Source organism: Phyllostomus hastatus, unplaced genomic scaffold (assembly GCF_019186645.2).
Source record: "Phyllostomus hastatus isolate PE091 unplaced genomic scaffold, TTU_PhHast_1.1 phas_scaffold_60, whole genome shotgun sequence".
In the NCBI taxonomy this organism is placed as follows: domain Eukaryota; kingdom Metazoa; phylum Chordata; class Mammalia; order Chiroptera; family Phyllostomidae; genus Phyllostomus; species Phyllostomus hastatus.
In genome coordinates this window covers 17,595,588-17,622,474 of record NW_025334038.1, presented here as the reverse complement: position 1 = coordinate 17,622,474, position 26,887 = coordinate 17,595,588, and the positions used below count along the sequence as shown (strand labels likewise).

General features: G+C 50.3%; 3 protein-coding genes and 1 long non-coding RNA gene across 5 annotated transcripts; 3 read left to right on the top strand and 1 right to left on the bottom strand.

Annotated features, from left to right (window-relative positions):
* The first annotated feature begins 634 nt into the window (after positions 1 to 634).
* Positions 635 to 4,243, top strand: PRRT1 (proline rich transmembrane protein 1). The gene is made up of 4 exons (XM_045826108.1): positions 635 to 743; positions 1,648 to 2,183; positions 2,771 to 2,956; positions 3,102 to 4,243. Exons 1-4 carry the CDS (start codon positions 725 to 727, stop codon positions 3,276 to 3,278), a joined length of 918 nt encoding a protein of 305 aa, XP_045682064.1. The 5' UTR covers positions 635 to 724; the 3' UTR covers positions 3,279 to 4,243.
* Positions 4,244 to 12,305: 8,062 nt separating this feature from the next.
* On the bottom strand, positions 12,306 to 14,481 carry LOC123810436. The gene is made up of 3 exons (XR_006784244.1): positions 14,436 to 14,481; positions 13,110 to 13,325; positions 12,306 to 12,989 (listed from the first exon to the last, which is right to left on the bottom strand). It is a non-coding gene; the product is annotated as an uncharacterized LOC123810436 (long non-coding RNA).
* A 1,437-nt stretch (positions 14,482 to 15,918) lies between these two features.
* On the top strand, positions 15,919 to 17,445 carry FKBPL (FKBP prolyl isomerase like). The gene is made up of 2 exons (XM_045826078.1): positions 15,919 to 16,752; positions 16,960 to 17,445. Exons 1-2 carry the CDS (start codon positions 16,378 to 16,380, stop codon positions 17,425 to 17,427), a joined length of 843 nt encoding a protein of 280 aa, XP_045682034.1. The 5' UTR covers positions 15,919 to 16,377; the 3' UTR covers positions 17,428 to 17,445.
* Positions 17,446 to 18,135: 690 nt separating this feature from the next.
* On the top strand, positions 18,136 to 26,844 carry ATF6B (activating transcription factor 6 beta). 2 transcript variants are annotated; one of them, XM_045826260.1, is made up of 18 exons: positions 18,136 to 18,268; positions 18,630 to 18,709; positions 18,861 to 18,939; positions 19,175 to 19,266; positions 19,741 to 19,876; positions 21,776 to 21,861; positions 22,001 to 22,136; positions 22,268 to 22,399; positions 22,547 to 22,680; positions 23,323 to 23,508; positions 23,594 to 23,685; positions 24,127 to 24,306; positions 24,467 to 24,574; positions 24,731 to 24,812; positions 25,020 to 25,090; positions 25,311 to 25,422; positions 25,563 to 25,647; positions 26,163 to 26,844. In XM_045826260.1, the coding sequence occupies exons 1-18, from the start codon at positions 18,187 to 18,189 to the stop codon at positions 26,390 to 26,392; spliced, it is 2,103 nt and encodes a 700-aa protein (XP_045682216.1). In that variant the 5' UTR covers positions 18,136 to 18,186; the 3' UTR covers positions 26,393 to 26,844. The 2 variants fall into 2 exon arrangements, with proteins under 2 accessions (XP_045682216.1, XP_045682217.1); XM_045826261.1 differs by having other exon boundaries at positions 18,227 to 18,354.
* The last annotated feature ends 43 nt before the right edge of the window (positions 26,845 to 26,887 follow it).

Here is a 26,887-nt window from a genome sequence, read left to right as displayed (position 1 = left end):
TCATAGACCTGTGCCTCCCACTTTACCTCCCCATTGACCTCAGGCCAGGATGGCAGGTTGAGGCCACAACCCTGGGAATTTTTCAGGCCATTGCAGGTCTCAACTCTACACACAGTTCTCTCTCATACACAGTTCTCTCTCCTAAAGTAGGTAAAGTAGGGTCAAGAATTTGGGAGAAGATTCTGGGACATCGAAAGGGACTCTGAGGGAAGCTGAAGAGGGGAGACCTAACCAGAATGAACCAGATCTTCAGGGAACTGGGGAATTGAGTCCACTAAGCACCTGCTCAGTTCCTCCTTACAATCTAATCACTACAGCCAGCCTTGGAGGGGAAGACTCTAGAGAGTTCTCTCCCTCCTCCTTTTCTTTAGTCCCACCCCCCTCCCCTTGCCTGGTCTTGCTTGCCTCCCTGTTTCCATGACAACTCTAAGGGAGCCCAAACTTGAGGGTGGGGGCTTGAATGCTGGGGTGAGAGAAGGAGAGATGCAGGGTGAGGAGGGGAGACGAGTAGGGGTATGTCTGAAGCGCTCCCCAACTCCTGCCCCGGTCCCTTTAAGCTCCCCCCCCTCCCAGCTCTCCCTCCTTTCCACCCCCCACCCCCGCCGCTGTCTTCTCTCCATCTCTTGTGCTGCTGCTGGCTGCGCAATCTGTGCACCCAGACTCCGACGCCAGTTGGGGACCCAGACTCCAGCTGCAGGGACCCTGCCCCAGTGAGACCACAAGCATGTCATCGGAAAAGTCAGGTAAAAATCCACACCAAAATCTCCTACTCCCTCTAAGGTCTCCTGACTCTCCCCACACCCTCGGCTCCAACCCTCTCCCTTACTTCTCCCTAGCGGGTGGTTTGGTTTCATTCCCCTTCTATCCAGCTCTCAACCACCCCCTAGGTCCCCTTTACTATATCACTTCCTTTCCTTCTTCCAGTTTCAGCCTCTGCCTCCTGCCAACAACATGGTCAGCAGGGGGGAGGTTGAGGCAGTGAGGGAAGTACAGAATGGCTTAGCATCAGCCAGGTAGTGCAAGGATAGCATCATTGGGAGTGATAGACAGACAGGTGACACTGGCTGGGATGGCGACATCCAGGACATCCAGTGGGGAAATACAGAGACACTATCAGATGGGGGTTGTCAGTGGGGTAAAATGCAGTTGGGCCTTCTTTCTCAGCCCTAAAAAAAGTCCTGAGATTCCCAGAAAGGCTAGGGCACCCCCTCACCACTGAAGGAATGGCAGAGTGGAACATGTCATCCTACATGTGCTTACACAATTGTTGAACTGAGCACATGTTAAACAGTGTTGTATGTGTACCCATGCATACACACAGGACTAGCTCAGAGAGGCAAAGCCATATGCCAAGGAGTACAGGAGATTGGGTCTGCTGGCAAAAGCTGTGTGCGCCTTGCTGTGAGGAGCAGAAAGGAGCAGTGGAAGTTATGACCTCAAAACTAAATTGAAAGACAGAAGGGGGGCACAGATGGCCTAGATACAACCCCTCTCCTGCCCCCAAAATGAGAGATGGCTTCTCACCCACCGCCTCCGTCTCTCCCATTGCCTTTCTCCATCCTCGACCCTCTCCATCTCCCCCTACCCCTCCTTAATTCCATCTGTCTTATCTCTCCCTGTACCCTCACCTCTGCTCACTGCCCCCAGGCCTCCCCGACTCAGTCCCTCACACCTCTCCGCCACCCTACAATGCTCCCCAGCCGCCGGCCGAACCCCCCGTCCCGCCCCCACAGGCAGCCCCCTCCTCGCACCACCACCACCACCACCACCACTACCAGTCTGGCACCGCCACCCTCCCGCGCTTAGGGGCTGGCGGCTTGGCTTCTGGGGCCACCGCTCAGCGTGGTCCCTCCTCCTCTGCCACTCTGCCACGACCCCCACACCACGCCCCGCCCGGCCCGGCCTCCGGGGCGCCCCCACCTGGCTGTGCTACCTTGCCCCGCATGCCACCCGACCCTTACCTGCAGGAGACTCGCTTCGAGGGCCCACTGCCCCCACCGCCGCCCGCCGCCGCGGCCCCGCCCCCGCCGGCGCCCTCCCATACTGCCCAGGCCCCCAGCTTCGTGGTGCCTACGCACACCGGGACGGTAGGCACCCTGCCGCTGGGGGGCTACGTGGCCCCCGGCTATCCCTTACAGCTGCAGCCTTGCACTGCCTATGTGCCAGTCTACCCAGTGGGCACGGTGAGTACCGGGCAGACAGGGGCCTGGGAGGAGGAGGAGGAGGGCACGATGGGGCAAAACCAGGAACTGGGGACACCTTGGGGGCTAGTGTGATAAAGAAACAGGGTCAGGGGACCTGGTAGTCTTCGGGGGTAAGGCCAAGTGGACGAGGGACCAGGGAAAGGCCTGAGAGTGGGGCAGGGAGGGTGTCCGGCAGTTAGTCAGGGTCAGAGCTCATGGCCTGAAAGAGGAAACAGAACAGATAGGGAGAAGAAACCTGGGACTGAGTAGGGGAGGCCAGGTAGATACCAGAGAGAAGAAACGGGGTCTGAAGTGAGGCCTGGGCAACGCTGGTGCGGCCACAGCTTGGGGGAGGGAGTGTGGAGACCCCCAGGATAGAGGGTTAACGACTGCAAGGAAGGGAGGAGAGAGACCGAGGTAGAATTAGGTATTCTGGAAGGCTAATGAATGAGCAAGTTCTTTGAGAAGCAACACCCAAGAACTGTGCTTTTAAAAACCGCTCTTCCAAGAGCGGAACATTGTGCGGCTCAGAGAGGGTCTGAGTGAAGCTCTCTCCACCCCCTCCCCCACAAACCTTCGTTCCACAGCCCTATGCAGGCGGGACCCCGGCGGGAACGGGAGTAGCCTCCACGCTCCCCCCGCCGCCCCAGGGTCCGGGGCTGGCCCTGCTGGAGCCAAGGCGCCCGCCGCACGACTACATGCCCATCGCTGTGCTGACCACCATCTGCTGCTTCTGGCCTACAGGCATCATCGCCATCTTCAAGGCAGTGCAGGTGTGTGTGTGATGGGGGCATTTGGGGAGGAGGCTCACTCGATTTTTTTCTTACTCCCGAGGAGTGCTGGACGTTCTAGGGAGCATCTTAGTGAGAGGCTGAGACATAGTTCTCTGATCCGCCTTTCCCCCACTCTCCCCCGCAGGTGCGCACGGCCTTGGCCCGTGGAGACATGGTGTCTGCGGAGATCGCCTCGCGCGAAGCCCGGAATTTCTCCTTCATCTCCCTGGCGGTGGGCATCGCAGCCATGGTGCTCTGTACCATCCTCACCGTGGTCATCATCATTGCCGCGCAGCACCACGAGAACTACTGGGATCCGTAAGGACGCCCTCGGCCCCTCCCCGCCCTGCACCCCTCGGCCTCCTAAGCGCGTTCTGCAATCTTGCCGTGGATCCAATGGGCGCCCTGCACACCCGCCCCTGGGGCTACCGGACTTCTACACGTCCTGAACTCGGACTCCGCAGAACCTCTCGCCTTCCCGGCACGCTCCGAATCCAGTTCCTCAGGAACCCCGCCAAAGCCCACACCCCCACAGACACCGCTTGCGCCACACCCCCAAAGACGCCGCTTCCCTGGATCTCAGCCAAATGCCGGCCCCCAGTCGCTCCAGACCCCCAGCCCCTCCAAATGCAGCGCCCCTAGCGGAGCTCCCTGGGTGTTTGCTGCGCCGCTCCGAGACTAGTCCCCCAAACCCCTCCTCCTCTGTAGGCCCCGCCCCGCTTTGGCAATGTGCCGCCTCCAGGCTCCCACTGCGCTTTCTTCTCTTCTTGCGGGTGATTCGGGGCGGTGATTGGGTTTGTGGCCCCAGACCGAGTTCCCAGACAGACTCTTCCCCTTTAACTGGCGCTAGGGCCCAGCCCCGGGATAGGAAGGATCCCCAGGCTCACTCCGGGTTTTTGTTTTTCTCTTTTTTTTCTAGTACAGTTTTCGCATCTCCCACCCCGTATCTCCACTGATTTTCCTGCTAATTCCAGAACCTCTATTTTTGGTTTGTTTTGATTTGATTTGGAATGAGATTTGGGAGGTTCCTAGTTTAGGACCCTTCTCCCTGGGATGAAGATTGCGTCCCCGTTCTCTGTAAATACTCCCTTCCACCTCTCCCAACCCCTGAGTAGCCAGGCAGAAGGGACCTCAGGGTACGGACCTTCCAATGTCCGGAGGGAGCCGGCCCGCTCCCGACTTCCCTGGGCATTTCCCAGTTTATTCTGATCCATGTGTGAGTGTGTGAGTGTGAGTGTGTGTGTGTGTGTGTGTGTGTGTGTGTGTGAATTTCTGAAAGACATTATTAAAGAGTCTAAGTCGATTTACTAACCGCAGTTCCGAAGACTGAAGCTTTGCAAAGACCCTGATCTTTTGGTTTCCCCTTTCCACCTCCCCTCATTTCTCCTTGGAGTGTGGTGGGGGAAGAAAACTGACAGACAAACTAACAGAGGCAGATTTCCGGGACACCAGAGAGACACACAAGTACAGGGAGGAAGGTTCCTCAGGATACTACCTGGGACGATTTTGCGGTCCATTCTCAGTGGGGATTTCCCCAACACACCTTTTCCACTCTCTACCACACTGGGCTTAGGATTTGGAGAGGGATAAGATACAATGAGATCCAGGGGTCTATCCCCAGGACTCCAGGAAGTCAGGAGGAAAGAAGAGGGCAGACCATTCTGAAGAAGTTGGTCAGAGATAGGCTGGCAGGGGCAGAGAAAAGATGCCAGCTACCCACAGTGGTTCCTGTTTAGGGGCTGGAAGGTGACAGACAACTTGAATTAGAACCCTAAGTGGTGTGTTGTACAAGTATAGGGAAGGCAAAGGGAAAAGAGCTGTGAGAGCCTGTCTCAGTCTATGTCAGCTGCTGTAACAAAAATAGCACTGACTGGGTGGCTTATAAACAACAGTAATTTATTTCTCAGAGTTCTGAAGGCTGGAGGTCTGAATTCAGGGTGCTAGCACCATCAGGTGTGGGAGGGCCCTCTTCTGGGTAGCAGACTTCTCATCATATCTTCACATGGCAGAAGGGGTGAGAGAACCCTGTGTGGTCTGTTCCATAAGAACACTAATCCCATGCATGAGGGCTCACCCTCAGGACCTAATAATCACCTCCCATAGGAACCACCTCCATAAGAGCACCATCTCTGCACATTGGGATTTTAATGTATGAATTTTGGAGGGAACACATTCAGACTACAGCAGAGCCCCAAGGAGGAGGTCTCTGAAATCCTCTTAAATCCAGTTGGGTCTATTTGCCCTCTCCTACCCTGAGGGCAGGTCAAGGGGCCTCTTGGGGAGGGGAGGGGGCCACAAGCAGTGGACTTGGAATCTTTGGTTGTACACCTGCAGAACATGGTCCTATCCTGACTCCATGCATTCAGACAATGTGCGGATACCATGCAGGATGCTGGTGAGACATCTGCTGAGACAGCAGATGACAACACTGGCTTCATAGAGTTAAAATAGGAGACATGGGAAGAGGATGGGATGAGGTGTGCAAATCATAGGTTCTCCATTAATTTTTTATCTTCACCCCAAGGACATTTTTTTTTCATTCCTTTTCAAGAGAGAGAAACACTGATTCGAGAAAGAAGCACTGAAACATTGATTGGTTGCTTCTCATAAGCACCTGAACTGAGGATGGGTTGTGCCAGTACGAGGACTGAACCCACAACCTGGGTATGTGCCCTGACCGGAACGTGCAACCCTTCGGTTACAGGACAATGCTCCAACCAACTGAGCCACACTGGCCAGGGCATGGGTTCATGGGTTCTCCTTTAGACATTTCAGGTTGAATGTGCCTTTCTCACCAAACTTCTTTTATTTTAAAGATTTTATTGATTTATTTTTAGAGAGAAGGGAAGGGAGAGAGAAAGAGAGAGAGAGAAACATCATTGTGTGACAGATACATCTGTCAGTTGCTTCTCACATGCCCTGGACTGGGGACCTGGCCCACAACCCAGACATGGGGCCTGACTGGGAATCAAACTAGTGACCTTTTGGTTTGCAGGACAGCACTGAATCCACTCAGCCACACCAGCAGGGCCTCACCAAACTTCTTGAAAAAAGAATTCATGTTTGCAACCTCTACTTCCTTACCACCTACTCATTTTTCTCCCTTAAATAAGGGAGTATTAAAGAAATGTCACAGACATTTCTTTGTCTTTCTTTCATACCTACTGTTTCTTAACCCTTTGAAATATGCTTCCACTCCCTGCTCAGATAGTATCCAATGACCAGCCTTGGCTGGTGTGGCTCAGTGGATTGAGTGCCAGCCTGCAAACCAAAGGATCACCAGTTCAATTCCCAGTCAGGGCACATGACTGGGTTGCAGGCCAGGTCCCCGGTGAGGGGTGCATGAGAGGCAACCACACATTGATGTTTCTCTCCCTCTCTCTGTCCCTCCTTTCCCCTCCCTCTAAAAATAAATAAATAAAATCTTAAAAAAAAAGAAGAAGAAGAAAACAGTACCCAATGACCAGAAGTGACCAGGAGCCAAAATCAATGGCATTTTACTGAACTCTTCCATGTTTGTCCCTTGACCTTGGATTCTTCACTCTCCCAGGGTCAGAGACAGGTCATCTCTTTCCCCTTTATCTTCATTTATACCTCTAATTATCTTCCTCCCCCAACTCTTGTTTTATCTCCTCTCTTCCCCTTAGAGCTTACTCTGGATTTTTTCCTTCTTTGGGAGTGTCCCTTGAAAATCTCATCCACCCCAAATTCAGACATCATTTCTAATGTTTCTCTGCTATAGACTGATGTTTGTGTTACCCCAAAATTCATATATTGAAACTTGATCCCCAATGTGACAGTAGAGCCTTGGGGTGTGCTTAGGTCATGAGGAAGGACTGTCATAAATGGGATTAGTACCCTTACTAAAGAGATTTCAGAGAGTTCCCTTGCCCCTTCCCCCATGTAAGGGCATAGTTAGAAGACAGCCATCTATGAACCAGAAGTGGCTGTCAGCAGACATTGAATCTGTTGGTCTCTTGATCTTGGACTTCCCAGACACCAGAACCCTGAGAAACAAATGTCTGTTGTTTATAAGCTACCCAGTCTATGGCATTTTGTTACAGCAGCCCAAGTTTACTAAGACATTATCCAACCTATATATGTATATGCAGGCATTCTTCCAGGGCCTGTGGAGCACCCACATGGACCATGCTGCTGGTCCTCCAAACTCAGCATGTTCCAAACCAAACTGATGAAATACTACTGAAAACCTGCTTTCCTGTCTCTATTAATGGCACCATTTTCCCAGCACCCTTATCTGAAAACTTGATACCTTCTCCAACTCCCTCCTACCTTTACTTTTGGTTTGCTGACAAGCTGAGTCAATTCTACCATCACAATATCTTTTGAATCTTATAACTTTTCCCCAGCCCTTGCTGGAAAAAGGATCTCATGCAGGATTATTGCAACAGCTCCCCTAACAGGTCTCCCTACTTCCTACATCTACCTACTCCAAGACCCCCTTCACGAGGCTGTCAGGTTATTCTCCCTACACACACTTAAATAACCCCAATGTTCAACAGGCCTGCAAACTTCCCTACTGCTTACTCAATTATTTACAAAATTTTAATTTGGTGCTCAACACCTTCTATAACTTAAAATCATTCGGTGTTCTCTCTTCAACCTAATCTCCAACCAAAGTGAATTACTCATCATATCCACCTCCAGGTCTTTACCCAGCCATCTTCAAATCTTAGACCTCTTTCTCCAACCTCTGCCTGTTATAAACAAATCATTTGCTGCTTACCATGTGTTTCAGACCACATCTAAGCCTTTGTTCAGGATGTTCTTTCACATCTCACATCTGCTGCTCCTCCACTTGGCTAAAATTTACCTACTCTTCAAGGCCCAGATCAGTTCAGCCTCTCACCTCCAGCAAGACGGAATCTCTCACTCCCACAGGTTGGACTAAGCAGTGAGTTTCTCAACAGAGCTGCAGCATTCCTTGGGGCAATGGTTCTCAGCCCTGCTCACAAATTAGATTCATCTGGGGAGCATTTAAAAATCCCAAAGCCCTGTTTGCATCTAAACTAATTAAATCAGAATCTCTGCAGATGGTACTCAGGCATCAATATTTTTAAAGACATCCCTAGATGATTCCCATGAGCAGCGAAGGCTGGGAATCACTTCAGGGACCACCAATGGGGAGGGCAGAGGACAAAAGGTGTGGCTTCAAACAGAGTAACTTCCTCTAGAAGAAAGGTTCCAGGTCTAAAACCTACTCATTATTGACATTATCTGCATTTCCCCCATCTCTTCTCATCTGAGATCTTGATGTACTCACCTTACATGTTTTGTGAATGCAAGAGCCAAAAGTGGATTATCACTGGTTTTCAGATCCTTTCAGACAAAACCTCTTTGGACTCAATTGAACTAAAAGGAATTAGGCAGGGGAAAAAGTAATTGCAAATTATTTCTCCCAGATCTCTTCACCTCACTCTGAATCTTCTTCTCTCAGGAAGCTTGTCCCAGTTTGAGTCTCCTCCCACCTTACCTCAGCTCCCTCCCAGCATGTTGCTCTTGGCCCTTGTACCCTATTAACAAAGACACTGTCCTCCAGGAGAGGCTCTGACCCCTGTAACTTCTCCTTGGAGCTCTGATTCCCCATGACTCCATTCGGGGTCACCAATCCTTCTTCGTTCATGAAGATCCAGTACCTCCAATGATGTTTCTCTCCTCTCCCCAGCCATTCACTCCCTGGGGCAAATCTTTGACTCGGTTGTTACCAATAACTGCCACTTGTCAAAATCTCTTCAGTCATGTGATGCCACCCCCTCATCTGCCCAGAACCCCCATTCCAAAATTCTCCATCCCTACCCAGACCTCCCATCCACTGACTCTCTCACTCTTCTTTGATATTTGATCCCCTCAATTTCTCACATCCCTCCTTACCCAGTGTAGGACCCCAGGTTCAACACTATAATCACCTCTCAGCCCTTGCTCCTTTCTCTCCAACATATTTTATTCCTGGTTAAATCCAACTCTGCCTGCCTCCACACTTGCACTCAACAACTAAACACATCTGGGGGAAAACACTCGTACTCACTGGTCTCACTGCCTGTGGGCCTTCATTGTGGCCTGCCAGCCCACATTTCCGCGGTTGGTTTGCATTCCCCAAATCTGAGACCACAATTTCACAAGATGACAACCTTCCTTTTTATTTCAGTGAGAAAATAGAAACTGAGAATTTCCTCATGGTCTCATTCCTAAATTTACCAGTCCATTGTGTCTCTGCCATATTCACTGACATCCCCTCATTACTGCAGAGAAGCCGACTTGCTCCCAGCTTCACCTGTCTGTGCACTGCAACCCAGTCCCTTCTCACCTGAGCAGAAACAGGCTCTTGAAATGATTCTCTATCTCTCCCACATAATCTGTTTTCCCCTCTTTACTAAAACATTTCCATCATCATAAAAACATAGTATAATAATAAGTTGTCTTTGAGAAGAAATAAGAAAACCTCACTTGCTACTTGCCTAGTAGTAAAAGCACAACATTCAGAAAAGTGGTTACCCTTGGTGGGAGGGGACACATAGGGAGGGAGCTTCAGCAACAGCGGGGAGACTTTCTTTCTCAAGCTGCATTATGTTCATTTACTTTGTGACATATATGTGCCAAGACTGAGAAACCCTGGACTAGACCCATTAGTAACATTTACACAGCTGATCACGCCTTCCTCCTTGAAATGCTTTTCTTCACTTTAAATACTCTTTCTGGATTCAACTAAAGAAAGTCTTTCTTAGTTTCTTATTGCTGCTCCTTGTCTCCACTGACAGCTTCTATTGTCTTCCGGACTCCTAAATGTTAGAGGGCCTCAGAACTCTGCCCTTGGCCTCTCCTCTACCCTAGTCAAGCTCCCCTGACTAACCCCTTAACTGGATTTTCTGCTTCCATTTTTGACTGCTACAGTCCTCCCTCCATGCAGAAACCAGAGTGATCTTTCAAATTACCAGATGATATCATTCACCTAGCTCAAACCCTCTGATGGTTTCTCAATCACACTTAGAACAAAATCCAAACCCTTATCCTGGCCTGCGAAGCCTACCTAGCCTCCTTCCTCCCCACCTCGCTGACTTAATCCCCACCTACTATTTCCCTTCCTTCCTCTGCTCAACCCACTCTGGTTCCCTTACTGTTCTTCCAGCTACTATGAGAGGTTGGCATAAAAAATCCAATTCCTTCCTGCCTCAGGGCCTTGGCGCTGCTGTATTCTCTCTGGACACATTCCTTCAGATACATGTGTGTGTGTGCTCCCCTTACATCATTTATGTCTGCACCAGTATCACCTCCACAAGGAGGCTTTCCTCATCACTTGATTAAAAATAGCATTGTGCACATGTGGGAGCATTTTCTAGCCATTCCTTTACCCTGCTTCATTGTGTTTATATCACATTATATTATTTTTTATGTAATCATTTATCTACTACCACCTGATTATACAGAATTGGCATTATATCTCCTGATGGATTTTTTAAAAAGATTTTATTTATTTTTAGACAGGGGAAGGGAGAAAGAGGAGGAGAAAAACATCAGTGTGTGGTTGCCTTTCTCATGCCCCCAACCAAGGACCTAGTCTGCAACCCAGGCACGTGCCCTGACTGGGAATTGAACTGGTGACCCTTTGGTTCGCAGGTCAGCACTCAAGCTACAGAGCCACACCAGCCAGGACCGCTGATGGATTTTTATAGCCTATTATCTCCACTTGAATATAAGGTACAAAAGATGCAGAACTTTTTCCCACTGTGTTATTCCCAGGAGCCAGCACAGTGCCTGGCCCAGGGGCGGTCATCCATGAAGTTCTGCTGAATAACTGAATAGGGAGCACCTGGAGTCACGTGAGGAGAAAATGAAGTGCTATACATCAGGCTTAGCACAAGGCCTGCTACTGTGGTCATAATGTGGTCAGGGCTCGGTAAAGAGCAGCTCTCATCATTAAGCATTTCACTGTGGTAAAGGCTGCCTCGTCCTGCCCAAAAGCCCAGTGTAGAAGGGAAGCAGAAGCCAAATGCTTTGGGAGTGAACAGCAGGAACAATTTTGACATAAATCCCAGAACAAAGAACCACAGAATGGGGATTTATTTAGCCTTTGGAAAACTAGAATTTTTTGTATGTATGCTGATGCTAAATGGCAGAAAGCAAGTGCAGCATATGGTCCCATGTGGTGAGTGTGGAACACAGTGGGATGTGAGGGTGTCAAAACTTCCAACGGGCTCAGTGCCTGGTGACAGGGCAGCATGAACAGGTATTGGAATACTCTGAGAGAGCTGAGATTGACAACCCAGAGATGAATAATACTGGGAGTAAAGTGACAGTCCTTTCCTAATCTCTCCTGCTTTGTACTGCTTTCTCCACCTGCAGCAAATCCCTTCAATCTCAGCAAAATTATGGCCCTCCATCAAGGCTCAACTCTCTGGAATACTTTTCAGATAATCCCCAGTTAGACATAACTTCCCTACTACTTACCATTTTTGCCCTTGCATCTGGAGCTTTGGTTAAATAACTCTTCACTCTTATTAGACTACTGATGGTTAACTCTGTCTTTTAAAAAAGTTTTTAGTCCTGGCTGGCAAAGCTCAGTGGATTGAGCATGGGCTGCGAACCAAAGTGTTGCAGGTTCGATTCCCAGTCAGGGTACATGCCTGGGTTGCAGGCCATGACCCCCAGCAACCACACATTGATGTTTCTCTCTCTCTTTCTCCCTCCCTTCCCTCTCTAAAAATAAATAAATAAAATATTTTAAAAAGAGATAAGGTTTTAAAAAATTTAGATTTATTCATTTACTTTTAGAGAAAGGGGAAGGGAGAAAGAGAGGGAGAACAACATCAATGTGCAAGATACACACAGATGGGTTGCCTCCCACATGCCCCCAACTAGGGACCTAGCCCACAACCCAGGCATGTACCCTGACTGGGAATTGAACTGGCAGCTTTTCAGTTTGCAGGCTGGCTCTCAGTCCACTGAACCACACCAGCCAGGGCTAACTAACTCTGTCTTTATCTCCACATTTCATTGATGAATTCTGAGTATTCAGCAAGGATTATTGAATGAATAAGAAAAGAACCTTACTTCACCCATTTAGAGGGTAGGTATTCTATCCTCTGTGTTTGGAAAAACCACCAGCTCTCAAGTTATCCTGTACCAGCTCCTAGACCTCATCTTGGATTCTGCCATCAGGTTAGATCTTTAATGAGGACAAAACGATGTTCTTATGGGATAGGACAAAGAAGTAGCAGAATATGTCCAGATCCTCCGAGACACCTTGGAAGAAGGGGTCTCAGAAACAAGTAAGGAAAGAAGTGACTCCAGGTGGGATGTAAAACAATTATTTATTTATACATAACTCCTCAGAAACTTGTCAAATATGGGGTTTTCCCTCAGACCCATCTTCAGCAAGGCATTCAGTGCCCCCTTGGAAGAGGGAATAATTGTTCCAGAATGGGGCTCATCTTCCTTAATCGCAGCTAGAAGAATCAGTTGACCCCCCCACCCCCGGCCCAGGTCCTTCCATTCTCCCAGATGTATTTTTGACTTTTTTAAAAGTTCTTAGCTTATTAATCCCATCATGAAAAATCTGCACAATCACCACAGATGAAGTTACTGAAGAACATTTACTCCTGTTGTCCAGGAGTAAATGTTCTTCCAACTCACTTTTTGCAGCACCAGTACTGGCCTCTGCAGCCCCTCTTTCTTTACCCTATTCTTACATTCCTTTCCCTGTTTTCTTGAGGTATTTTCCTCTCATACAGGACATACCTTGTATGTCTATGGGTTCATTTTTCTTTGTGTGATCCCAGGAATCATGCCAAAGCCAGGTGTCTTCCCACCACCAAAATGGGTTCTGAATGCAAATACAAAGATGACACCTGATGTGGTCTTACACATTTTGGCTGGTTTTCCCTGGATTTCTGTCTTAGGTACTGTTGCCTTCCCAGAGTGAAGGACATCAATGGCTATTTGTTTCCACTGAAGTAGTGTACTGGTCATGAACTTCTGGATCCAGACAGTTACTGTATTGTTCCTGATGGTAGCTGATCTTTAAGCAGCCAGGAAGGAAAAAAAAAAAAAAGGCTTTAACTTTCTTAACCCAGAGTTTCCCATAATCTCACTCCCTTTCCAGAGATTCCTATGTGCTCCTCCCTACCACCCTTCTTACCTGAAGCTGGGAAAGTATCTTAAGCACAAGGTAAGTATGTTCCAGTTGCATCCATACACTTTGATGCTGGTGAGGTTAGTTCCTGTGCCACTAAAGGAAAAAGAGGGAGCAGAGGACACTTCTAGTGGGAGGGTGGGATGGAACTCAGTCACTTGGGGAAGAAGGCTCCTTTTCATCTCTTCCCCTCAAGTCTGCTCTTCCATCTCATTCTCAAATCTTTAGGGAAAAGAGAGAGGAGAGAGACATCACTACTTCCTCACTCCCCAGTCTGAGCCTCTGTCCCAACAGGTAAACAATTTTTTATTTGTCATCTTCTTTTTGTGTCTTCTTCAGATCCCAGGTTCTCCAGCCAGGCCTGGGGATATAATCCTCCTGGCTTGTTTCCCTCCCACTTCCTAATTCCTTGGAGACTGTTCTCAGAGAGCTGAGCCCCACTGTCATGAGACTCAAGGGGCAGGGAGTGGGAGAGAGCAAGCAGTGTGAGTCAGTCAGCATTCATGCACTGACATTGTGGCTCTTCACATGTTCACTCCTTCCTAGTCCTGTGTTTCTCAAGCTGAGACCTGGGGGAATCTACATACCCATGGGTTTCTCTTTGGGGACTTCTGAGTCCTCTTATAAAACTTGAATTTTGTGTTTTCATTTTGATGGGTTATCTTTTAAAAAATAAAAACATTCATTCTGGATGAATATTTTTTTGGCAGTTTCAGCACCTATGTTTGCATTGGGTTTTATAGTCACAATGGTGATAAGAGATCACCCAAAGAGCCAAAGTTGACCAGTTAATTCAGTTTTTCTCAATAGGGGGTCTATAGGTATGTTCTCAGTGCTTCAGTTCTAATTTATTCTTTAGATGCCAGCAAAAATAGCTCATCCTCAAGGGATATTCCCTTATCCCTTATTCACTGCCATAGCACCTCACACTTTTTCATGGCACTGCAATTGCTTATTCTCCTGGACCAGACTGGAAGTTCCATGAGAACAGGAACTGTCTGTCTCACTCACCTATGTCTCCCCAGTTCCTAGCATACTGCCTGGGAAACATAGCAGGTGCTTGACAAATACTTTGAATGAATGAATGAGTATTTGAGACACAAAAGAAGAAAAGTTCCCTGCCTTGCAGTCTATTCCAAAGGAAACACACACACACACACACACACACACACACACACACACCTTACAAAGCAATACATTTGTAGCAGATTATATAGTTCCTTTAAACTGAAAGAAGCTGATCTTTGAAGGGTCATTGGAGTGGCCCTCTTAGTTAGAGCACACATAATACAAATTAGCAATTTTTGTCTGGGGATTAGGGTACAATCAAACCTTTTGTGACTCATTCCAGATTTCCTGCCTTTCCCAGAAATCCCTGAAATGGAAAAAGGAAGAAACAGGGAGAAAAGATAGATTAATTTTTGATAGGAGCCCAGGAATTCCAAGAATCAGAGTATTTAGCCATAGGAGGAAGGAGGTGGCAGTGTACTAAGGTGACTCTGGCCCAGAACCCAGAAATAAAACTTGAAAAAAAGGTCTAGGTTAGTGAGTCTCAACACAAAACAGGGAGTGGACTGTTTTGACCCACCATCTGTGGATTATGAAACTATCTTCTGTCCTGACATGGCCCTTGTAGTATGGGGCACAATCTAGAGTGTTAAAGACCAAAATAAAGGAGCCAAAGTGAGGTTTGGAGAGTGGGATTTTCCTTTCCCAAAGAGCTGTGGTGGCCCAGCCTGTGCAGTGTGCTGGAGAAGCAAAGCTGAACCACAAAGGAACCTACATCTTCTATTAGGAGGAGGCCCAGTTCTCCACTGATAATACCCAGTGGAGCAGGTTATACCAGTTATGTGTGCAAAATATAGGATGTTCTGAAGGGGCACAAAGCAAGGTGTGAAAGGAACTGGGTGGGGTTATTCTATAGAATCATGCTATTCAAAGTGTGGTCCACGGAGCAGCAGCAGCAGAATCCAAAAGCTTGTAAAAAAATGCAGAATCACAGGGCCCATCCAACTTCCTAAATCGCAACCTGCAATTTAAGTTCCCCATGTGATTTATAGTCAAATCAAAATTTGAGAACTAAGATTTCTTGAGGAAAAGGAGCTTGGCACTGGCTGGTATGGCTCAGTGGATTGAGCCCCACCCCGCCTGCAAACCAAAAGGTCACTGGTTCGATTCCCTAGGGAACATGCCTGGGTTGCAGGTCAGGTCCCCATTGGCGGGCGCGCGAGGGGCAACCACAGGTAGATGTTTCCTTCTCTTTCTCCCCCATCTCTAAACATAAATTAATAAAAAGTAGAAGAAGAGCTTGAAGTCCATGATGAATATGAACGAAAAGGTAAGGAGAACGCTCAGGTGATCCCCTAAGGAAACAGGGCCAGTTGACGAGAAAACAGCCTGAGAGTTTATCTCGGAGCACCCTGGACTGATGGGCCAACGAGCAGATGGTTGCCTCTGACTGGAAGCTCCGAACAAAGGGATCAAGTCAACAACAAAGGGCCTGAAGCAGCCAGAAAAAAGGACGACTGGGCGGCTGTCGCTGTCGTCCACCACCAGTTCCACCATTCGCTACTCTCCGCATTCGCCCCAGTCTCCCGTTCCAGCACTTCTTCAGACTCGGTATCCTGGTCAGCCGCACTCGCCTAGCTCGGTTCGACTGGGCTTAGTTCGGTTGCTAAGGCCTGGAGCTTTTCGCTTGATTGGGGGAAATGATGTCACGCCTAAAAGGCGGGCTAACCAGACTTTTCCCGCCTCCGGATTGGCTGCCAGAAATCCGACTGGATTCGCCGTCTCGCGGGCTCCAGAATTAACTGTCAGTGTCCCTACTCCGCGGCCTCTGTGCGGGCAGTCCTCGCCGCCTGCGGCAAGACTCCGAGGGCAGCACTCAGTGAGCACTTTGCTTCGAGAGGAGAGGCGACCCGAGTGGTTCGGCCATCTCCACCCGGCTAGGGTCTTCGGCAGCCCAGTCCTTTTGGACTCGATCGGAGTCCGTACTTGGGGCAGCTCCCCGAACCGCAGGGAATTGTGGAATTTATAGTTCTGGATTAGTTCCGGGTGGAACCCAGACTCTCGCAGGATATTTGGAGGGGGCGGGGGGGGCGGAATGACGACCTTGAGGATCGAGGCCGGATCCAGAAAGACGGGAAAGGAGTCTAAAAAGGAATCCTGACAATTAGCGTTGTTTTGATTTTTTTCCCCAAGCGTTGACCTGAACCTAGTCCATCCCTTTCCGACCCAAACTGATTACCCACGAGGGAAGGGACCAGGCAGCAAAATGGAGACGCCACCAGTCAATCCAGTGGGAGAGAAAGACACCTCTCAACTGCAACAACAGTGGGGAAAGAATCCTAAGAAGAACCGTGATTCAACTATTCAAATTAGGCAGCAGGCCCAAGAGCCTCCTACTGAAGTTCTTGAGCTGAGAAGGAGCCCAGATCCAGCCAGCAAAATTCTAGAGAATCCTCAAGAGACTGAAAAACTGGCTGCTGGACTTGAAAAAAACTCTGTTAAATCTCATGGATCAGCGAGTGAAATGCCAGAGCCCCTCCAATCTTCTGATCTCTGGTACTGTCCGGATGGGAGCTTTGTCAAGAAGATTATAATCCGTGGCCATGGCTTGGACAAACCCAAGCTGGGCTCCTGCTGCCGGGTACTGGCTTTTGGGTTTCCCTTTGGGTCAGGGTTGCCAGAGGGCTGGACAGAGCTAACTATGGGGTTAGGCTCATGGAGGGAGGAAACCTGGGGAGACCTCATAGAGAAATGCTTGGAGTCCATGTGTCAAGGTGAGGAGGCAGAACTTCAGATCCCTGGGCACTCTGGACCTCCTGTTAGGCTCACACTGGCTTCCTTCACTCAGGGCCAGGACTCCTGGGAGCTGGAGGCCAGCGAGAAGGAGACCCTGGCCAAGCAAGAACATGCAAGAGGCACAGAATTATTTCGAGCTGGGAACCCTGAAGGGGCTGCGCGATGTTATGGACGGGCTCTTCGGCTGCTGCTGACTTTACCCCCACCTGGCTCTCCAGAACAAACGGTCCTTCATGCCAATCTAGCTGCCTGTCAGTTGTTGCTAGGGCAGCCCCATTTGGCAGCCCAGAGCTGTAACCGGGTGCTCGAGCGAGAACCTGAGCATTTAAAGGCCTTGTACCGAAGGGGGGTTGCCCAGGCTGCCCTTGGGAACCTGGAAAAAGCAACTGCTGACCTCAAGAAGGTGCTGGTAGTAGATCCAAAAAACCGGGCAGCCCGGGAGGAGCTGGGAAAGGTGATCTTTCAGGGGAAGAAACAGGATGCAGGACTGGCTCAGGGTCTCCGCAAGATGTTTGGCTGATTAAAAGTTAAAACTTGCCCTGGCCTGATGGTTGTTTGTTGGATCGTCGTCCTGTATGCCAACACTTTGAGGATTCTATCCTGGGTCCAGGAACATGCTGGAGGCAACTGATCGATGTTTGACCCTCACATCAATGCCCTCTTTCTCTCTTTCTCTCCTCCTTCCTCTCTCTAAAATCAATAAACATAGCCTCAGGTGAGGATTTTAAAAAAAGTTAAAAGAGACAGGAATCTGAATTGTGAACTGTGCAGTGAGAATGGTAGGGATGGGCCCAGAGGGAAGATTTCAGATGTATCTCATTCCCAGCATTTGCCTTCCTAGGGGAGGTAGCAGTGCATCGCTTTCCTTTTTTACCACTAAAAAGGCATGGTTACATATATTTTGTTGTAGGGGGCTTGGCCATTTCCGAAGATGAATAGGACTGACTGGGGGAGACAGCAGACCTTTAAATCCTGTGAACTACATGTCCCGGGAGCTTGCTCGCTGGGTCCCGCTTTGCGCATGCGCAAGAGCTAAGGCCGGTAGTAGGAGAGTGTACCGTTCCCCTCCTCTTCCACCTCCTCTTCCTCTTTTGTTCCCATTGGCTCGGCCTGTAGAGCCGCCTCTTCTATTGCTTCATGTGCTCAGCATCCAGGTCTCTTACTGGTCGTAAGAGCTTCCGGGACGCCCCCCTTTTTTGAAAAGTCAACTGATTAGTTGCTGATTGGGAGAAGCGGGCCTTGGAAACCTTGTCCGGGTTGGTTAGGGGGCGGGGGAAAGATGGCGGAGCTAATGCTCCTCAGCGAAATTGCCGACCCGACGCGATTTTTCACCGACAACTTGCTGAGCCCGGAGGACTGGGGTGTGTGGAGTGAGGCCTCGGGGATGGGGAAGGGCTATCTCATACTGTGCCCCTGAGGAAGGGGAGGCCCCAAAGAGGAAGTCTGGGTAAATGCAGAATCCACCTTTCCAAGAGGGCAGCAGGGGTGCCCGTTGTCCTTACGGGGGTGCGGGAGTTCGGGGAGACCTCCGCTCCCCGCGGAAACGTCGAGTTGTTCCGGGGTCGGGAAAGGAGGAGCTGGAGTTGTTCGGCTGTGTCAGTTTTCAAGCGAGCGGGCGGTGGGTCTGGCCCCGCCGTTCCAATGAGGGGCGGAGCGAGGGCTGTGGTGGATCCCTAGGCTGGGCCACTGGACAGCACCCCTGACATTCCGCATCTCTTACAGACTGCACCCTGTACACCGGCCTAGATGAGGTGGCCGAGGAGCAGACGCAGCTCTTCCGTTGCCCAGAGAAGGATGTCCCGGTACTGCTCCCCGAGTAGCATTGTCTCTTACCTTCCGTGGATAAGAATGAGTCCGTGGTCCTAGAACCCGGACTCATTCCCAGGCCTGAGCTCGACTGGAAGCACTCCTCCTTCCTCAGAGCCCTGCCGTCTAATATCCTCCTTTGTTCAGTTTGGCAGCAGCATACTGGATGTGGGGATGGATGTCAGCCCCCCTGAACCCCCGTGGGACCCCCTGCCTATCTTCCCAGGTAGTGCCGTTTGTGATTCCCTCATCCTTCCGGAAACCCTCATCTTCCCCGTTTCCCAGAAACTATACAATCCCGTGTCCTCCCATCTCCCCCGCACAAGTGCTTTTTAACGCTCTCCTTACATGTATCTCTTGCCTTGCCCTACTGAGGAGGTGCCTATCCGCAGTCCTTGGACACTTTTTGGACCCTTTTCAGGCTCTGCTTCCTGGTTATTTTCTAACCCCTTTTCCTTCAGATCTACAGGTGAAGTCTGAGCCATCTTCTCCCTGCTCTAACTCCTCCCTCAGCTCCGAATCATCCCATCATTCTACAGAGCCCTCCAGCCAGGTCAGAGAACCATCTCTCTACTTCTGTCCTCTGTGGCAAGGACTCTGCTCCATTCTCTTTACCCGTAGGTGCTGTGGATTAATTTATGTGTGAGGTAGGGGAGCTCCTTTCCTGCCTTTGTCATTTCTTTGACATTCTCATTTGCTACATCTCCACTCTGGTTTCTAGAAGTGAAAATAGACTCTTTAGTATATGGAGATGTATATGACAACTGTGGTGGGGCTGGGAATTCTGGAACTGTTCCTGCCCAAGATGTCCACTCTAAGGCAATGTTTGAAATCATGAGACACCATCAACCCTCCCAGGAATAAAACAGAAGGAGAGGATGAGTGGCGAGATGCTGAGTACCATTTAAACCAGAATGTCAGATAATTGGTGTTTGTAATCTGTAAAGCCTCTGTTCTTGCTCTTATTCTCAACACCTCCCTTGTTTTCTTCTTTCTGCCCTCACACTTCACCCCTACTCTCACCCAGACCCCTGGTGTAGGGGAGGTGCTGGTTGTGAAGATAGAGTCCTTGGCACCCCCACTCTGCCTCCTGGGAGACGATCCAACATCCCTGATTGAAACCGTCCAGATCAATGTGGGCCCCACCTCTGATGATCCCTCAGGTATTGACAACCTGCCCCACCCCCAGACTTTACCAGGTAGAATGCATGGGTGTGTGCACATACGTGTGTGTATGTGTGTGTGGTGGGTGGGGGCAGGTAGCAGGACTAGGAGGGTAAGGTGGGAGGGGAAATGGCAGATAACCAGGAAAGAGGCCAGGAGTGGGAGAGAGAATTTTAGGAAACCACAGCAAGGGCAGCACTGAAATGATGGGTATGATTTCTCTTTCTTTATCTTTTTCCTAGTATCCTGTTGTGTGATTTAATTTCCTGTTGCTTTGCATTTTTTACAGACTTTGGACAGTTTAGGCCATATTTACTTATGTTGTTTTTTTACTACAACATTTTATTATTAAAATTCTTTTAAACATAGAAAACTGGGAGTACTATATACTCAACTGCTAGATTCTACAATTAACATTATCTGTGCTATTTCTTTAAGTGTTGTCAAGTTCATGCACTCTTAATGTCTTTATTCAGTAAACATATATTGAGCACCTACTCTATGCCGGGTACTGGACAGGGTGCTAGGGATGCAAAAATGAAAAAGATGTGACCAATACACTGACTTGAGAATCCTGTGGTGTGGTGGGGGTGAAAGACAAGTACCAGTAAACACAGGTGTGGTGATGCTGGGATAGAGATCATCATAGGGTGCTATGAAAGCTCATAAGAAAGGGCATCTCACCAGATTGGGGCTGTGCTGCTGTGCTGAGGAAGGGTTTCCTGAGCTGAGTTTTGAAGGACACATAGAAATTAGCCAGAACGAGAATGTGGGGACTGGTATGTGTGTATAACAAACCTGCATCTCTTCTGAGTGGATATGAACAGGGAGTGGGGGATGGCAAGTTGCTGCAGAGGCTGCAGGGGCCAGGTGAGAACCCTGCTGAGGGACTTTCAGCTTCTAGCCTGTGGGCAATTGGGAGCCTTTGAAGAATCAATCAGGAGAGCAATATGACTTGGAAGGTGACTCGAATGGCAGAGGAGAGAATGGATTGCAGAGAAACAAGACTGGAGGCAGGAGGAGGAGGACCAAGGAAAAGACTTACGTGGTTAATCAAGTAAAATACTTGGATGCCAAGAGGAAGGCAGAAAGAATGAAGTGTAATGGATGAGTTGCAGTGACCTCCTGAACATTGTACAGGAGTCAAACAGGATGCCTGGGTTTCTGGCTGGGACAACCATCCAGTGGGTGATAATACTGTTCACTGGATAGTGAGCACAAGAGCAGGAGTCCTCTGATGAGGGAGCACAATGAAATCAGTGTTGGACAGGCTGATTTTTAATTTCAAAGTGCCTTCAGGGTTTCCTGGTGCTGCTTCTCCAACAAGAAGCAAGAGGGCAAGGGAGCCCGGTGATGTAGTCCATTCTTGTTTTCCTCCTGGGTTTCATAGCAGGACAGGGAAGGATGAAGATTGGATTTGGAGGAAAAGCAGATCATATCCAACACATTATTAAAAACTATAATGAAGCCCTGGCTGGTGTGGCTCAGTGCATTGAGTGCCAGCATGCGAACCAAAGGGTCTCTGGTTCGATTCCCAGTCAAGGCACATGCCAAGGTTGCAGGCCAGGTCCCTAGTAGGGGGTGTGCTAGAGGCAACCACACATTAATGTTTCTCTCCTTCTCTTTCTCCCTTTTCCTGTCTAAAAAATAAATAAAATCTTTTAAAAAATTGAAAGTTACAGCGAGGACAAACAAGAGAAGGACTGAAAAGCCTTTATAGCAAAAAGATTGTTGACTATTGGCGTCAGATTCTCTACTCTGACGTGTGTATTTTGAAGACCTGCACCTGTCGCTTTGATAGACATGAGGCACAAGGCATAGGCCCTGCTTTTGAAGAGTTTCCTGAGGGTTATAACATGGTTATAACAAGCTGTTTGTCTCATCCTGCCACCCCCCAGATGTCCAGACCAAGACAGAACCTGTCTCCCCATCTTCCTCCGTCAACTCTGAGGCTTCCTTGTTCTCAGCAGACTCGCCCAACCAGGCAAGTATCAATGTCCCATCCTCCCTCCAGGCACTACAGCGAGTTCCTACTCACTCTCAGAAGTAGGAGAGCTTCTTCAGTTCCTTCTCCTTGACACTTCTGACTCTCAAATTTTCTGGAATTCCCCTGCCCCCTATAGGCTTTTATAGGAGAGGAGATACTAGAAGTGAAGACAGAATACCCAGCTCCTCAAGGGTGTCTCCTGCAGGATGTCCCAGGCCCCCCACTTGGAGCTGTTCAGATCAGAGTGGGTCCATCTTCCGATGGCTCCTCAGGTAATGGGGCCTCTTGATCCTGGGGTCCCTGGCAAAAGGTCTACAGTCATTACATTCCTCCCCTCCCTCCCTCCCTCCCTCCCTTCCTTCCTTCCTTCCTTTCTTCCTTCCTTCCTTTCACCTTCTTTCAGGCAAAGCCCTGCCTGCCCGGAAACTACCACTGCAGCCTAAACCAGTGGCGATAACCACTGTCCCAGTGCCACCCAGCACCATGCCTCTGAGCACCGCCGTCCTTTTGCAGCCCCTTGTCCAGCCCCCCCCAGGTACTAAAGAAGGAAAGAAGGAGGCGGGCTGGATTGACCTTCTAAGGGAGCTCATGGCCACTGAGGCCTTTGGGTGCTTAGGTGTGGACACAGGACCCTACATGACTTATAGCTGTCTGACCTCTTTCTCCTGTTCACTTGCCCCAGTGTCCCCAGTTGTCCTTATTCAAGGTGCTATTCAAGTCCAGCCTGAGGGGCCAGCCCCCGCTGCTCCACGGCCTGAGAGGAAGAGCATTGTTCCAGCTCCGATGCCTGGGAACTCCTGCCCACCTGAAGTGGACGTAAGTATTGGAGAGGGGGGCTAGTAATGGGAATGGAAGAAGAAAGTCTGTCTTGGGAGAGAACTGTGGTGTGAGGAGAGAGCAGAAAGTGAGGAAGCAGACCCTTAAGATGACCCTGAAAGTCAGAATGGGCCCCTGTTCATGTATGAGCGTCAACTTCACGTAGTTTTATGATCCTTAGGTTTGTTGTCAAACTGCAGATGGAGAAGCAGGGATGGTCTCAGTAAGTCAAAGGCAGGGGAATCATTCTGTGTTATGGTCGTGACAGCAGTTGGAAGAGGGAGGCTGCTTCCTCCAGGGGAGAACCAGTTAGCAAGGTTAAACCTAGGGCCCTAAAAAAGGAGAATTGAGAAGAGGGGAAACCACCCAGCAGAGAGGAACTGAAGTTTCACTAGGAACCAGGATGGAGGAAGTTCTTCCTACAGCCTAACTTCTCTTGGCTCTGAGGTATTGTGGCGGGGGGTGGTTGAGAGGGGTCCCTCTCTCTGAAGTGTTTTAGTAGAGAGTAGAACCCCCCTCCCCTCTTTGGTGCTGTAAGGTCATGAAGGCAGGAGAGTGGCCCCCACAAGCTTTGGGCAATCAGCCCCTGGAGTTGGGGGAACAGTTCCCCTCCACTACCCGTCTTTCATTCTGGGTGCCTAGGCAAAGCTGCTGAAGCGGCAGCAGCGAATGATCAAGAACCGGGAGTCAGCTTGCCAGTCCCGGAGGAAGAAGAAGGAGTACCTGCAGGGGCTGGAGTCTCGGTTACAGGCTGTGCTCGCAGACAACCAGCAGCTGCGCCGGGAGAACGCTGCCCTTCGGCGGCGGCTGGAGATCCTGTGGGCTGAGGTGAGACACGTGTCCTTGGGAGACTCAATGGAGGCTCTTTGGGGGGGCTCACCCACCCTCTCTCCTCTTTTCCTCTGTGCCTTAGAACAGCGAGCTCAAGTTAGGGTCTGGAAACAGGAAGGTGGTCTGCATCATGGTCTTCCTTCTCTTCATTGCTTTCAACTTTGGGCCTGTCAGGTGAGACCCTCCTTGCTCCCCAGGAGCTTCGGGTGGAGCTCACCCTCAGCTACTGGATTCCTACTTTGGTGCTTTGGTGCCATCTCCCTCATCCCACTCACACACTCAGAGAGCTGTGGGATCCCTGGCACAGGGGTGTATCCAGCAGTCCCTTCTTGTTCTATCACTAATCTCACACGTGGTATGTCCTGAGGTAGGTGGTGCTGATAATGTTGATGAAAACAGACAAGTGCTTCCTGAGATGTAGCCTTTAGGTTAAGCGTGCTCCTTTTCCCTCGTTTCCTGGCCCTATGAGGTGGGCACTCTTCTCATTCCCTTCTGGCTGGTGAGGAGAGTCAGTCTTATATAACAGGGGGGTTGTGTGCGGAGCCCTTGTCCTTAACCAGCACCTCAGTAAAGCTGGAATTCTCCCTCGTGCTCTGTCCTGCCCTGTCCCCACAGCATTGTTGAGCCTCCTTCAGCTACTGTCTCTCCTTGGATGAGCGGAGAGGAGCATCGGCCCCAGAGACACTTGCTGGAGTTCTCAGCACAGTTGCCCATTCACGGAGTGGAGCCCCTCCAGGGCTCTTCTGAGGGCCCCAAGGAGTCCCGGCCCAGCCGGGAGGTCCAGGCGAGCTTCAGGTGAGGAGAGGGCCCTCTTTTAGGGGTACTGCATGTCTTCTCCCCCACGTTTATCTTTTCTTTTTGAGGGGAGCCATAGTTGCTCTTTGCCATTATGGGCTTCACTGTGGGTGGCGTGCTGGGCAGCTGCAATCACTGCCTCCTCCCTGCCTCACTCCAGGAATCTAACAGCCTTCCCCGGGGGCACCAAGGAGCTGCTGCTGAGAGACCTGGACCAGCTCTTCCTCTCCTCAGATTGCCGGCACTTCAACCGAACTGAGTCCCTGAGGTGGGACGCACTGCTGGGGCACCTTCCCGACCATTCATTCTGTCCGTGTGTTCTAGAACACCAGCTCTCCTTCCTATTCTGCTCCCTCCTGTTGTGGGCAAGGGAAGTGGGAGCCTTGGACTGGCGCAGAGCTGTTCCCCTCCTGTGCTTCCGCAGGCTTGCTGATGAGCTGAGCGGCTGGGTGCAGCGCCACCAGAGAGGCCGGCGGAAGATGCCCCGGGGGGGCCAGGAGAGACAGGTAGACAAGGGCATAGTGTCCTGGGGGTTTCAAGAGAGCACGTTTCAACCTGGGGGTTTCAAGGATGTCCACAAGGACATCCTTGTGGAGGCTTGAGGAAGCGGCAGGGTGGGTGTTAGGTGGCGTCAGCTTCCAGGGGCTGTCTTGCCGTCTCTCTTTCCCTTCTCCCTTCGCCCTCTTCAAATCCTTAGACACTTCTCCTTCTAGAAGTCTCAGCGACAGAAGAATTTGCCTCCAGTTAAGGCAGTCCCCACCCAACCCCCCGGGCCCCCGGAAAGGTGAGTCTAGGGGGTGTGCTTCCTTATTAAGTGAAGTTCTGCTCAGAAAAGCTATATCCCCAGGAGCTATCCAGTGCTTGTCACCACTGCCACCAGTGTCATCATGCTTCCCTCATCCATTGGGGGTCTCTTGTCTTTTCTCTCATCTTTTCCCTGCTTCCCAATGGGAATGGGGTACTGGGCTTAGTTTCTCCCAAATCCTGCTTTTTCACCTGCCTAGGGACTCTGTGGGCCAACTGCAGCTGTATCGCCGCCCAGACCGTTCACAGCCAGAGTTCCTGGATGCAATTGACCGACGGGAAGACACGTTTTATGTTGTTTCCTTCAGGCGGGTGAGCCCCTCCTCCCTGCCCATCCCCACCATCCTGGGTGTCCCAGCAGTGTGTGTTCAGGTTGAGGTGGGGAGGAGATCCAGGCAGCCTGCTGGTGTCTTCTCCTCCACCCTCCTGGCCTGGCCCCTCTTGCTCCCCAGGACCACTTGCTACTCCCAGCCATCAGCCACAATAAGACCTCTCGGCCCAAGATGTCCCTGGTGATGCCTGCCATGGCCCCCAATGGTAATTCTTTTCCTACTAGGGGTGGGGCAGGGTCCTGAAGTGAGGAAGGGGGCGTTCCAGTAGGGATATCCAGCATGAGGAGCTGAGGGGGGTGTGGAGGGGAGTGAGGTGATCCAGAGAAGTGCTAGATTCTTAGGTGAGGGGAAACAGGAAATGGGTGTGGAGCAGAACGAAGTACAGGAGACTGATGGGAGGAAGGCGATGCGAGGGACCGCCCTTGATGAAGGTGCTTGAGTAGGTGCTGGGCAGAAGGGCGTGGGCTGGGAACCTGCCAGACTCTTACCTCCTTTTTTCTCTTGATGTCCTCTCCTCTGTGACCTCACACTTATCGATGTCATTCTTTTCTTTTCCCTTCCCTCTCCCTGCACCAACTCCATCCCTACTCTCTCATTAACTCCTGCTATGGACCTGCCTGGTCACCACCATCCTTTCTTCCCCATCCACTTCTGCTTCTGTGACCTCCTCCTCTCTGTTTGCCTCCATCTTCTCCTCTTCCTTAACTCCCTTTCTCACAGAGACCCTGTCAGGCCAGGGGGCCCTTGGGGACTATGAGGAGATGATGCAGATCGAGTGTGAGGTCATGGACACCAGGGTGATTCACATCAAGACCTCCACGGTGCCCCCCTCGCTCCGAAAACAACCGTCCTCGACCCCGGGCAATGCCACAGGTGGCCCCTTGCCAGCTTCTGCAGCCAGCCAGGCCCACCAGGCTACCCATCAGCCTATCTACCTCAATCACCCCTGACCTCTGCCTCTCACACTGACTCAGCGCTGGGGGTGGGAGAGGTTGTCACTAAGTGGGACTGTTTCTCATCTCCCCGATCCGTGCACTTGGGTAATTGGCCGTGGAGGGACAGGCTGTGGGGTTAAACACTTATTTGGAGGTGAAGGGGTTCACCTCTCTTCTCACTCCTTTTTGGAACATAGGGCTCTTCTCATTTCTCTGAACCCCCAGCCCCTGCTCTTTGATCAAAGTTATTGAGTGAGGGTAAGGGGGCCCTTGGTGGGCTCTTGATTCTTTTGTTTCTGTTTGGGATGTGGAGGTGGGAGTGTAGTCCCTACCTAGGCAGGGTGAGGGCCACTTTTATGTTTTGGAACTCATTTCTGGGCATAAAGGAAGGGTGATGAGGAAGATCAGATTTATGTATGTGCATCTCTTTTTTTAATTATTAAATAAACAACTTGGAGGGAGTTAAAGGAATGGTGGCTGCCTTCCTGGCTCGTGGCGGGGCACCTGGGG